Genomic DNA, 14,292 nt, shown 5'->3' with positions numbered 1-14,292 from the left:
CAAAAATTTGAAGTATTTAACTTCTCTGGTGCTTATGCTACTAAAAAAGCATTGTAGTTCCCTAAGGTATATTAGTCAGGTTCAGAGTTAATGCAAATATACATTACACATAATATTGTATTATCTGGATAATAAAAGGATTAATGTCTCAAACCCCCTTAAACTGAGGGGGGCTTGGGCTTTTTTTTACATTAACAAAGCATTTCAGTATTTGGTGCATGTTTCTTTGCCACAGTGAGATGTCATAGGGAAATTTTTCAGTTTTATCTAATCACATTTTTTAAAAAAAACTTAACTCTAACCAGAAGAGCTACAGACTGAACTTTTTAAACAGAGACTTACAGGCTCCTCAAGTAAAGCATGGAAGTAGACATTAGAGCAGAAAAAAGTACAACAAAACAGTTCAACAACAAGACATGAGTAAGCATTTGTCTTTACATAAGACTTGTTTTTATGCAAGGACCAGGTGCAGGAGGTGCAGAAAAGATGAAGTCTCCAAACTGGCAGTCTTCCCATGAAGGCAAGAAACTCTGTTATTAATTAATTAGTTCTCCTCCAGCATTTTTGCAACAATCTGTCATACTTTCCTGAGTAAAATTTTAACTGACATGTTAAAGATCTTTATATGACTAAAACCAGTCATTTGCGGTTTTCATTTAGAAGTGGTTCAAAGGCCAAGGATAAACATTTTACCTTTTTATGACTGATTTTCTTTGCAACTTTGTGAGGCTGTTTGGGCGGAACCTCTAGTTATATTACTAGAAGTAACACCCTGGACAGGTTTCAGTAGGAAAATCTTGTGTATCACAACTGCTCATTCTACGAAGCTTTATACATTAAAAAAATGTTTTAAATAAAAGGAAGTGTAATCCACTCCTTTTGCTGGCAAGAGAAGTGTACAAATTGAGGCATTTAAAAATTTTTATCTGATTGTAACATTATAGGCTGTCACTTGTGAAGCATATTAAGACCACCTGCTTGTGTACATTCCCCTCTGCAGGTGGCTGGCAACCATTACAGAAAACAAAAAAAGCTGTTAAAGGAGCAAATATTAAAGACAGGGAGCCTGTACTTTACCTTTAAAAAAATCTTTGGTTTTACTTGCAAGACTTTGGATGTTCTTGAAATTGTATTCTTCAGCAATAGTTAATCTATTCTCAATATAACAAGATAAGAAGTCTATTTTATTGCTATTTATTTTCTTTATATTACAACCGTTACCTTATCAGGACCAAGGTTAATTTTAACTGTAATTCAGCTATGCTTTTGGTTTAGTTCTTCACACTCATAACGAGGGTAAATTTTTAAAACTACACTGAAATTAAATGAAACGTAAGCCAGGGTAAAGTAGATGAATGCAAAGAAGAAAAATGAGAACTACTATATATTACATAGATTTTAGAAATCTCTGACAACAGAATGGAGGATGTCCAACTGCAGGTAGACAACAGAAAGAGATGGGTCTTTACTTCAGCTAAGGTTTTGGAGTAAAGTGAAACACATTCCTTAAAACTATATGGCTGTCCAATATACCATCAACTACTCAACAGTTTTTCAGAGCATGCCAAATGATCAGTGTCTAAAATGGGAAAAAAACTTTAGGATTTACAAAGCAGTGGGGATAGAAGAATGGAAAATGTGAGTACTGCTCAACTCAACAAAGTTAAGATCAAACATCTCGCTTTCTTAGACTATTCCTTATATTCTTAGAGATGACACCAAGTAGGATACTCTGTAAAGATTTGTTCAATAATAATAATGAAAAAATATGAAGCTAGAAAATTGTCTCTCAAAGTCTGGAGAAAGTGAATTTTTGCATCTCATGAGAGTGATAAGAGGTCATCAGCAAGTTGCTTTGACAGTTATGTGTATAAGCAAGGTAAAATGTTTGTGTGCTAGCACAGCTAGGTACATGTAGAGGCTTGAGAGAGGCTTGGACTACACTCTACCCCCAGGGACATTGAGACAGACTGGGCTGCTGCACGTTTTAATCTGTCATGTAGAAAAATGGATCTTCAGCAAGAAAGAAGAATGTCAGTGAGAGAAAGAAGTCAGCTAAACTCTTAGGACCTTGCCAGTGCACGAAGCCTTTCAAGACATCCACATCCTTCCACTGAAAACAGCTAAGGAAAGCAGAACAAAATTATCATTCTCCCCAAGAAGGATGAAACTTACAGGAAAATGGAAAAGGCATTTTAAAAAGCCTTTGTGTTTCTTATTCTTCACTCTGCTAGTAGAGTAGCTAGTGGTTGTACTAATCCATACCTAAATATTTAACTAATAAATAGATACAACAAAGAGGCTAGTCGAAGCTTTCTTCAAGAAATCATGGAGCACTGGAGTGGCCTCTGCAGCCCCTGGCAGCTGGAGATGAGGCACACCTCTCCACCTGCACTTGGCTGAAGTTCAGAGGGCAGAATGAGTTAGTGGGACAGACCATACTGAATAGTACAGACTTTTTGTTTCCCTAGGGTAGTCTGTGATAATTTTGCTAACACTCTGACTATAAAGATGCACTAATCTTGTATTTGCACTATCTCTGAAAAGGGAGACCTTGAAGCTGGTCAAGATACTGTGCATCTGTAGCCATTATTTTTCCTCCCCTGACTGGCTGGTATGGTCAGCTGAAAAGGATTTCAACACTTCAGAAAGGAGAAATAGAAAAAAAAAAAGGTGTAAGATTGAGGATGAGGTGTTGGGCTCCCATGTGCTGGATACTTGCCTTAACTGCAGCCCTTTCTAACAATCCTGATTTCTACCTCTCAGAAAAATTTGCCAGCAGCTCTTCAATCAGACATCCTCACCAACATCCAAGAAAATACGCTGCACCTGGACCCAGTGATTTAGATGACTGTTTCCTATCTCAGGGACCTGAATTACTGCTTTTCCTTCCTGCCCCACTACATCCTCCTGCTCAAGCTAGCGTCTTCTGGCTCATCTTGCTCTGCTATGTCTGCATTGAGGTGACTCCACGGCAGGTGACTCCAGAGTGGTGCAGTCCAGCTCCTGGATGCTCTTGTTGCTCACTAAAACTGACTTCAAGTTTTGAGCATCACAATCTGCTCTTCTTTTGCCTTTGACATCACCCTGAGAGGCAGACACCTGGTTTGCTTGCCCTTAAAGGTCCCCCCTTTTAACCACAGTTAGCTGTGGCTGCCAGGAGAAACCGGAGCTGACAAGAGCAAATAAGAAAGCTGGGCAATCAGCTTAGAGGAGAGAATGGCCAACAGTTTTTCACACTAAATGTCTATGTCAATTTATTTCCTTGAACAAAGTCAAAAAGTCAATGAAGCACATCAAATAGAAGCATTAAATGTGTTAAGTATAGCTTACTGACCAAGAGATTTATATCTGTCCATTGCTCACTCTTCCTTTCAGACCCTCAATTATGCAGCACTGGCTGTGACAGCTGACATTTTGCTGGTGTCGGCACTTCAGCCTGGGTTTCATGTCTCACATTTGCCATGACAGTTTGCATATTTCTTCTGTTATGTGCATTATATAACCCTGCCAGGACTTTGCAAATTCTCTGGGATCCCTCTTCAGAGCAGATGATAGAATGATGATAACATGGAAAAAGAAAAAAGGCAAAAGTCCATCACAAACCTTGCAGTTCATGAAGAGCTGTTTCATAAATTTCAAAACACCAACAAAATCTACTTTTTAGGTACACAGAGTTTCAAGATGAGGCTCAGCATTCAATTTTTTTTCAATTCTGACCTTCTCCTGCTAGAGATCTCACATGTGATTCTTTGTGAAAACAAACAAAAGAGCTCAATGCATATTTAAAGGGAAGTTAGATGATATTTTTTTGTGTTGTGATATTGTCTTTTTTTCTAGGAAAGAGAGCATTTGGGTGTGTACCTTGTGCATACAGATAAAGTTTACTGGGTGAAATGTGCAACTCGGGCTGTTTTGCAGAATACAAAGTCCAAGAGACACGAGGATAACAGGTGACCATTTGGAGGTATTTTCTCCTGTGATCCGTACACTGAACTTTTAACTATTGAACACAATGCGAACAATGGAGAATTTCCTGTAGGGATAGGTTGTCTTTTGATATTTCTCTTGTGTCCAGCTAACATGCCACTGTGCAGTGAAGAAGGCTGCTGCCCACCCTGCTGTGGTGACTTCAAACTGGCAGACAGCCCAGGTTGCTTTGATTATAGCAAAAATCCCAAGGTATGACCTGGCTGAAGAGCAGTACCAGCATTTAAGGGCTTTATGACTGGCTGTGCTGACATTTAAAAATGAAAAGCAGAAAAAAGCCAAAGTGTGAGGCTGAGCTGAAGGCACACAACATAATGCCTCTGCACCATCACCGGAACAGGCCAGGCTTACTGGAAGCTGATTCAAAACATGTCATCTTTCCTCCTACATTTTTAAACACATCCGTGCTTTTATAAAACACTTGACTAGAAAGTACCTATTTCAATGGATAGCTATCTGTATCATCATGCCAAAACTACCTCATTGGCTTTGAAACACCTATAGCATCTTGCACACAGATTTGTGGAGTGAAAAAAATGAATAAACCAAATGGATACAACTGGGAAAAGCAGGCTCAGGCCACACAACCACTCTTCAATTTTTTTCTAAACTCAAAAATGTTTGAGAGTTTTGTGTTTCTAGCCTAAGGTTAGAAGTGAGTTGTACTTGTGTCCCTGTTAGCTTCTCTGCCTCTGACTATTCTTAACCTAATAAAAAACTGCATAGTTGCCCTACCATCCCCCTTTTCTTTAGTCTTATATAACCACAGCTATGAGAATACCACTGTAGTATCAGAAGGGTAAGACAGTATCTCCAAAACATTAAAAATGGCACTCTAACCTACACTTTGTTTTAAATGACTTACCAGGTCATTTAAAACAAAGGCTCCTCCTACTCAACTTCACATAATTTCAGTTTTTAAAACTGCTGTTGTAAGATGACTGTGTACTATAATCCATTCTACCACCAGAGAGGAAAACCCAAATCACTTACTTCCTTACCAGCTGATTTGGCTTTCCTTTTACTTGGAACCACGGATCTGGAGAATAAAGCAAGGCAAAGCCACAGCTGTTAATGGAGGAGGGTATATGAGACTGCAAATCAATCCGAAGCCTTTCGTTCCCACATTAGCAACTACTACAAGAACATGAAGTGATTGAGACTGGAGATGAAGACATAGCATATATGGAATAGGATGGCCACAGTTCAGTTGCGTATTTCAAAATGGACTTCTGGGGGGCAAGGAAGATGTGTGTGAATAGGATGGAAATCAAGAGTTTTAGAGAAATTCTTACTACTTTATGGATTTTCTATGGTGTCTTTCTTACAGAATTACTGCACTGTATTTAACACTTTCCTAGCACACTGAGCTCGAGACTTTGGACAACAAAGATCATGACAAAGGCATGGTTCCTAAAATACGACAAGGGCAGTTTTTCTAAAGCCTTAACTGACTATTTTGCAGGCTTTCAGATGCACACTGCTTTAGGAAACTGTATTTCTGTCCACTCTTTAGAGAGCAAATCCTTTGCCGATATGCATGTGAATGCATTGTAACTACTACAACCATCCACTCACAGAGTGCCCTTGCACTTTTACCAAGAACCATGCCAATCACTACCAAAACACAGAGATAAACAAGAACTAAATAATGCCACTGGATGGGTGCCAATAGTTTACTATGATGGAATCATAGTTAGAAAGCAATTCATAATACACTAGCTCTTGTACCCAGACTTGTAGGTATCATCTGGTGCATCTGTGTTCCCCAAAGCTGATGGTTTTTGTCATAATCTTGTAGTATGTTTCCCAATGGAACTGCATTTATGACACGAGTTCTTCCACCAACTACCTCCACAGTATTCCTCATTTGTTTAAAAAATATCAGAAATATTCTATGTAACATCACCACCTAATTAATCTAATTCCAGTGGTTTAAATAGTGTTTAAACACAAACAGAGAGTTTGAATTTATTGCAAAGTGAAATATAGTCCAGAAGTACACTGGCAAAAAGGACTACTTCCGTCTTCTTTAGGATCTTCTTGGGCTACTGGGAACTGAAAAAGCAGAGAGCATTTACAACAGAAAATCTTCCACTTATCTTTTAAAGTGGTTCACTTTCAAACAATGCCAAGGGGAATAAATAGCACTCAGCAGGCAATCTACCTTAAAGGGACACAACAAAGCACTTTTTTAGCATTGCTGGATACATAATACTACAGAAGAAGATGCTCTTTATACCCCCTTGCTATGAAGAACAAAGTCTTCACACAGAAGTGCACAGAAGTGCTGTTATTTATTGTCAGTATGGTCCGATTGCTACCATGATAAACTGAGCCTTAAAACAGCTCCTTGACTGATAATAAACAGTTCTAGAGCTGTTAATCACTTAAGACTTATCTTTACAAATTAATTAATTTTGAGAAGGGCTAATTTTTAAGCCATAATTCTTGAGTGGATTTTTTTTTTTGGTGTTAGATACTCCTAAAGACCTCATGATCACCCTGTAACTTTGACATTGTTCTGTGGATTACATCATTGCACCTTCAGCAACAAAGGGGAATACAAAATCATGTGATTTTGTAGTTCAAAATCATGTGATCAGAAGTTCAAAATAAGGCAGTCACCCCCATAAAGCCTTGCCTAAAACTAAAACAACTAACATTGCTAGGAGTGGCAAAGGAAAGGAAATCCAAGACAAGAAGGATAACTTTGTCAATTACAATTTCTTTAGTAATAGTACAGTGCAACAACATCAACCAAAATACAGCTACTTGTACATAAGACAAAAATAAATTTTATACTGTGACAGAAATTATGTATTGAGCTTAAAGAGTGATATATAACATTTTCTCTTAAATAATATGGTCAGGTACACTCAGCCAAACGGATGTACTAATACACTCTCTTTGAAGACAAACACATAAAGACCAGTTTCTTAGTTCAGTGTATCCATATATCATACCTCAGCTAGGATTTGAGAGCAAGCTAAGTCTTTCAAGTTTTCCCTTTGTTACTGTTCTTTATGCATAGCACAGCAGTTCTACAATCAAATGGAGAGTTGAATTTTTGATAGTGGCATGTATTAGCAGATACAGAAAAGTCTTATTCAGAACAGGCTAAGGCACCATAGTTTCCACAACAGACCCAAGACATCACTGGCAAAATTCAATTTTAAAGGCAGCTATGAGAGTTTAGCTACAGTACCATGATGAACAACAATCTCATGTTGACAACATTTTCTGTTGACTAGAGTGGCTTCTGTTTATTCTCTACGAGGAGTAGTAAAAGATATGATTTTAATGTTACTACAATCTGAAGAATGCATTAATTCTTAGTAAAGAAAATTTCTCCTTTTATCTCTCCTTTTTAAAATTCCAATCATCGATCTTGCAAGACTATTCTTTTACAGACTTTTTAAAAATACAGTTTCCAACACATTATATAGTAAAAAGCCCACTAAATTATTTCTCTTTTCCTTTAAAAGAAAATATATTGTCCCATGTCCCTCTTTCCCAAATGTGTTGTATCTGCCTCTTCTATCAACACCACTGATGAACAATTCATTTAAGGAAAATCAAGTTTTCTCCTGAAGTCCTAAAGAGCAAACATGAACCCTTGATTTCCTCAAGACCTCTTTCCTCAAAATAGCCCATGATACTGGCTAGAATTTAAAGCAGTATGAAGTGAAACTATCATCTTGACAGCACCTGCCACAAAGACCGAAACAGCTACCTTGCTAAAACTCTTTTAAATTATAGAGTGAAAAGTAGGATTAGAATAGGACAAGGAGGAAATTCATCAAACTTCACTACAGAAATTGTGCGTTCCATATTGAACATCATAGCTCAGACAGAGAATCACAGCTGAGACATATTTAAGGAAGTACTTTTTCAAAGTACTATTTTTCAAATTACCATCAACTCTCACCATACTCCTTCCACTACTCTATCACAGAATAGTTAGGGTTGTAAAGGGCCTTCAGAGATCATCTAGTCCAACTCTCACTTGTATCCCCATATTTCAGAGTAGGACTGTCTGCAACTAGTTTTAAAAAATAACCAATATTCTTTATAGTGTTGATACATTATGTAATAAATCCCCAAAGGTTTTCATTCGTGTATTTATCTACTTAATCTGGCAAAACCTTGGCTCTTACCTGCACTTGGTGCAGAGTGTTGATGAGATTTTTGTGTGCCTTACAATAAGGCAACCTTGAAGTCAGACATTTTATTGCCAGTGCAGTATAACTTGAATAACCTCAAGATTTTCCTATCAAAAATACCAGCAGCACATAAAATGCAAATCTGTGTCTCACTACCTATTTTCCTTTAAGGTGCAATAAGCAGAAGTCTTGTTATATTGTTTCTGCATCTTTTCTGCCTGAACCTTAAAGTTTATCAGCTTTCACACTTTTACTCATTTTTTTGAAATTAAGTGAAACACCTCTTCAGAATTAAACTACACAATCATGTAGTTATCATATGTTCAGTCAAGTGTGAAGAAATATAGTTCAGATTCTAGCAACACAATGAGCAACAGCAATTTCTTCCATTTCAAATAAACTTAAAATAAATAATTTCAATTAAAGTAACAGCTTCAACCATAACAGCTGTGTAGCGTCTAAAAAAGCAAGAACTATAGGGAATTAATCTTGCTATTGCTATCTAATCAAATCTAACCACAGGAATTTTCTGAGTCAATCAACACCAACATTTTCTAAGCTAAAACTCAGATCTAAGAATGACATAGAAAATGGGTTAAGAAGATTATGTTAAGAACAGACATTCCTCATTAAATGAGCTAACCACATCTCACGATTACAATTAACTTCGGTCAAGTTCTAAATGTGCTCAGATCTCCAAAGACCTGTGGTCATGTTCTAAATGTGCTCAGATCTCCAAAGACCTGGTAACATCAGGATACCTTGTACATTGTTTATCTATAACCAGGTTGTACAGCCTCCTAGCTCTTTTGTATGACTGCGCTAGTGATGACTTAACCAAAGAAAACTGAAGTCGTCTTGTATGGTTGGTTCTGATCTCAGTCACTTAACACACATATGACACAAAAGTATCTACGAGTGCAGTGCAAATACAAAAGCTCCATGACAGGGGAAAAAATAAGATAAAAAAGACATTTAATAATTAAAAAAAAAAAAAGAAAAAGGGCTGTTTGGTTTTTCTCAGCGATTGTTTCCTATTTTGCCTTCTGGCAGATGAAAAAAGTTATCTTCTTTGAGTTTAAGATGTTCTGGTAGATCTAGCTGTCTTTTTGCTTCTTCAATGTCTTCCTGAATTGCTGAAATGAGTGCATCTGAAAAAGGTAAGAATAGGGATATTTTAAAATTGTTTTGTATTCTGAACACAATAACAAGTGTAAATAAGGCACCACAAAATAGCAAACAACAATCACAGAAGTAGAATGTAACTATGAGGTCTGAAAGGCAGAATTCTCTGCTTTTAAAATGTTTTTTCTAACATGCTAAATACCTGTTACCAGCACTATCCTCTTTGTTTGCCAAAAGACACATTAGCAGCTCTGTTTCAATACTAACAAAACTGCATTTTAAGAAGAGTTTAGTACACTTGACTTTTACGACAAGCCCATGATTTTAATGTTACTCCTCAGAGAAGCGAAAGAAAAGAGCAGGTTTTTAAATTACAAAAACATTTTACTGACATTTAAAGGTTAACCGATAAAACATCTCAGGATGGAAGGAGGTAGAGTGAAGACACAGAACTTGCATGAGTAAGGCAAAAAAGAAACTAGTCTGAGGGAGACCTTCAATACTGACCTAAGGAATCAAAGTTTTTTTCCGGTCGAATGTATCCAGTTATGACTATACTAAGAATTTCTCCATAAAAGTCTTCTTTGAAGGTGTGGATAATGTGTGTTTCCTAAAGGAAGAGAAGTAAGTGGATAACTACTATGAACTTTAGAGTATATTTCTTTCTCTGTAAGCATGAAGGCCTAATATCCAATATTCAAATTCTCCTTAACAGACAAAAAATAAAAGGGACATGTATATACATAGTAGCATGTATAATCCAAAATTACAAGGCCAGGGCTATAGTTTGTATTAGGAAGCAGAACTGCATTCTGCATGGAATTAAAAAAATTACTTCCTAAAGACTAAAAAGTGTTTAAAGAGAAAAGGAATGAAAAAAAACCCAACAAAACCAAAAAGCCCCCAAACCAAACAAAAAGACCCAACAAACCAATTAAAAAAACGCCAAAACCCACACCTCCAGACATCAGGAGAAGTGCTTCAAAACTTCTCAGAGTTAAGATTTCCAAGGCAGGAAATGTTAGTGCTTCATCAAAAAGTGAATACATTAAAATAACTATGAAGATTTTGATAGAAGTAGTTGCTTTGAGGAGAGCTTTTACAACTATCTCCTAAGGGAACTGAATGATAAAATTAAAGAGCAAGTCCAGACTAAGACACAGACCTGACACTCAAAACTTTTTTATGCATATCTTGATCTCCAAAACAGGCCAACCCATCTACCAGCAGAGCTATCATTTGGGAAGCTTTTAACTACTTGCTCAGAAAAGCTGTCTGCAAAAAAATTTCAAAGTATAGATTTGCCGAAGACAAACACTTAGTAGTAGAGATTCATGAACAAATAAAATTGTTTTCAACAAATAAAAGAGAGCTTTGCAAGACTCAGGAGAAGCATCAGCACCTGTCAGCAAAAAACCCCACAGCTGTCAGCAAAAACCCCACAGCTGTCAGCAAAACACCCCTCCCCCCACCTGTCAGCAAAAAACCCCACAGCTCAGGATTTTAACTTCTCCATCCTTACATCCTTATATGCCTTCACGTATTTATTTGGTACATTAAGCTTCAGCATCTTATGTATCCATTTCATTATTTAAGAGAAGAGTTAATTAAAAGTTCATTACAAATTAAGTTGCCCCAACATCTCCTATATTAAATGCAGATACATTGCAGAGAACAATAGATTATTACTATGTTCCAGCTTATGCTAGATCCCATAACCAGGAAATTCAACGCATTTACCACTTTCATGCTTAATTTGCTATCAGGAAGTCAAGCAACCATCATTGCAAGTACTATTATATTTTAATTTTGGAAGTAGTTAAGAAATGGTGGAACAGAAGAAAGTAAAACTTTATTCAACTTCCTCTGCATACTCTCTGGTTACAGAGAGTACATTTTTTTCAGAATATAAATATTAAATAGATAACAAATGCATTTCTAATGGCACACAAATTCCTAGACACCATTCATCAATCAAATTCTGCGTATCTTGTTAAAATTCATCCAGTCTTTTATTACAATAAAAATCCCACAAAAAGCAAAATTCTTACCACTGATTTCTTAATATTCTTATAGAAGGGATTCCATCCTATGCTCAAAACCATTTTATGCACATCTCCATTTCCAACACAGGCCCATCCATAGTATATACCAGTAGGGATATCAGATGGAAAGCTTTCAACTACTTGCTCAGAAAAGTTAGCTGTAAAAATTTTACAAAGCGTGAGTGAATCTGTGTAAATCAAGTATACAACACGATCTTCAAATACTTAAAAGCCAAACTCTGCCTACATACTATTTACAAACATAACACTGGTGATGATAGGAATAATGAAACATACCACCAGCAAAGTATAAAACAGCTTCATAAAATTCAGTTACTGTGGCAATACCAGAGTTATTACATCTCCTACACACACACAATGTATTGTTTAGTTTTCTTTCTCTTCTGCAGTAACAATTAATAAATACGTCACACATACAGCCAGAACACATTTCATTCTTAACACAATTACCACAAATTTACCATGAGGAAAAATGAGAGGGGAAAAGTCAACTTTCTTCTACACTATAAAGCAGCATCTCCAAATTATTTATTAGTAAACTATTTACTGATGAAATAAACTATGTAGAAGAAAAGGTAATCATTGTTTAGTCATCTGTCAGTTTTGCACAAGTTCACTTTCAGAGGCACCTGTGGACTTGAGATTTCCTTTGAAAACTACGTAGTTACAATAAAATAAAATTTCCTTTTGACCGAATTGAATCTTCTCTCAAAATTACTATCCTACCTCTATTTCCAAGCTGAATTGATCTCTTTACACAAGACTGATACTAAACTGATTTGACAAGATACTAAACCGATTTGAAAGAATGGATGGTTACCAAATTTTTATCAAAGCTCACAGATAGTTACAGCTTCCTTTCCCTGTTCTCTAATACCAACACATTATTTGTAAACAACCAAGAGAAAAACGTGAAATATTCTCAGAAACAGATGTCAGAAACCCAGCACTACAAGAGTGGTCTTATAAAGTTTTATCTCTGTTAGATGTAGTGCAATATGACTACTGACTTCAGTGTCTGCTTGAGAACAGTCAAAATTCTCTTGCAGTATTCATCTGCCTGCTTTTAGACTTCTGAAGCAGAGATGGGCAATAAGAAAATATATTCTCTGTCGGCCAAGCCCACCTGCTCTGTTTCAAACTCTGCTTTACTCCGCTTAAACCTTCTTCCTTGCAGTGATTCCCAAAGCCTACTCCCTTTCCTATTACTATGGGAGATTTATGCGAAGGGATATTTTCCCAGGCTGCTACACCACTGCATCGAGAATGTGACACCACTCATCTACATCCTGTACATCATGACGATCACTAGATGAGAAAAGAAACAAACATCAAGATTCAGGAAAACCTCTTTACAGACTGGGTTGCAGGGAATAACACAAGGGAAGGCGCAAGACTCTAAGCACTGCAGGAGAGGAGGAAAAAAAGGCGTCAGCAAAACACTAAACACTATTAGGTAACAAGGCAGGACCGTTTTTGGAAACCACAAATCCTAGCAAAAGCGCAGCTGTTCAGGGCAGCTGGGCGGCCACCGAGGTCAGGCGAGCTTAGTCACAGAGCTGCCGCACCGCTGCCCGGCAGGAGCACGGCACGGCTCCGCGCGGGGGGCGCGACAGACACCGGCTGCAGAAGCCCCGGCCCAGCATGTCGCCGGCGGGAGCGCTCCCGGGACTCGGCGCGGACCCTCAGCCCCACGGCTGGGCCCAGCCCCGGAGACACCGCGCCGTGTTGTTCCGGGAAGATGTGCCCTCCGCGCCCGCTCACCGGTTGGGATGCCCAGCTCCTTCGAGCCCCTGCCGAAGCCCTTCACCACCTCCCCGCGGCAGAAGTATGGCAGCTGCCTCATGGCCCTGCGCGGCCGCAGAGGCACCGGCGCCCCGTGCCCGTCGCGCCGCTGCTCCGCTCACCACCGCCTCCCGCACGGGGCGCTACCAACGACAGGGGAGAAACCGCTCGAGCCTGCGAGCCACACAGCGCTCCCGCGGCTCCTGCCCACCCTCCAGAGTGGACGTGCCCGCGCCGCATGCCCAGTGTGCCCTCCCTGGCCGGGGACGGCCGTCCCGGCCGCTGCGGGGCGGAGCTGCACGGCGATCTGGCCGCGGCGCGGCGGGCGGTGCCTGCTGAGGGCTGTGAGCGCTGCCGTGCGCAGCGGGGTGCTGTCACTCATCAGGGCTGCCGCCGTGCCCTTTGCTCCTGCCTGCGGGTTTCGTCACACGCGGCTCTGCGGGGGCTGCTGCGTCTGGCCCGTCCTGCAGTTTCTTCGATGGAAAGTTCAGTGACAGCAGCGACTGCTGTGCTCCAGTTACCACATCCCGACCCTCTTACCCGAAAGGCTGCAGCTTGCACGCCGCGCCCACGCGTGTAGATAGGGATTGTTGCTCCCCATCTAGGTAGCCCTAGGTTTGCCTTTTCGCTCAGAAAAGACAAAACGCTTCAGTGCACAGCAGACATTCAGGAAAGCCACGAGAACAGGTCTTTTTGTGACATGCTCTAGCCAGCTGCAGTTCCTTGCTTAAAACAAAAACAATAATCCAAACAACCAAGCCCCAACAGCAAACTAAACTAAAACCAAACCAAAAACCCAAAGCATTTTTACCCAGCCTCTGCTTTTACCAACGTGCCCACATCTCCCCTGCTGCCATTACCCCTGATAGTGCAGGGGTCTCCTTTGGAAAAAAAGCACCAGGAGAGCAGTGCTCCTTCTGTGTTCGCTCAAAGGAAAATGAAGGGCTGGTTACATGAGCATTTCTCTTCCTTCATTTCCTGTCTCTTCATGTTGATAAAGCTTATTAATGTAATTAGATGATTAGCGCTCTTTTTTCTATTGCCCTGCCTGATCCAACTTCAATAAATTTGAGATGGCGTGAGCTCAAAATAGTATTATGTGAAAGACATCCATAATCTTGGTAAGTTACAGAACAGCCAGCCCACCAGCAGACAGTCTC

At 39.2% G+C, this 14,292-nt stretch overlaps 1 protein-coding gene across 1 annotated transcript; it reads right to left on the bottom strand.

The window, feature by feature from the left end:
• Nucleotides 1–6,698: 6,698 nt before the first annotated feature.
• RFK (riboflavin kinase) lies at nt 6,699–13,379 on the bottom strand. Its single transcript, XM_059873666.1, has 4 exons — nt 13,112–13,379; nt 11,333–11,484; nt 9,789–9,891; nt 6,699–9,307 (listed from the first exon to the last, which is right to left on the bottom strand). Exons 1-4 carry the CDS (start codon nt 13,191–13,193, stop codon nt 9,177–9,179), a joined length of 468 nt encoding a protein of 155 aa, XP_059729649.1. The 5' UTR covers nt 13,194–13,379; the 3' UTR covers nt 6,699–9,176.
• Nucleotides 13,380–14,292: the final 913 nt, after the last annotated feature.

Source organism: Haemorhous mexicanus, chromosome Z (genome assembly GCF_027477595.1).
Source record: "Haemorhous mexicanus isolate bHaeMex1 chromosome Z, bHaeMex1.pri, whole genome shotgun sequence".
Taxonomy (NCBI): domain Eukaryota; kingdom Metazoa; phylum Chordata; class Aves; order Passeriformes; family Fringillidae; genus Haemorhous; species Haemorhous mexicanus.
Note: the sequence above shows the minus strand (reverse complement) of the source record. Positions and strands in the feature narration are given on the sequence as shown.

Excerpts from the sequence above, each read along its gene's own strand:
- RFK (XM_059873666.1), bottom strand. The coding sequence starts at position 13,193 with ATGAGGCAGCTGCCATACTTCTGCCGCGGGGAGGTGGTGAAGGGCTTC. Across the intron at positions 9,892-11,332 it reads AGAATATTAAGAAATCAGTG|GAAACACACATTATCCACAC; the intron begins GTAAGAATTTTG and ends CTCTTCCTTTAG. Across the intron at positions 9,308-9,788 it reads AAAAAACTTTGATTCCTTAG|ATGCACTCATTTCAGCAATT; the intron begins GTCAGTATTGAA and ends TACCTTTTTCAG.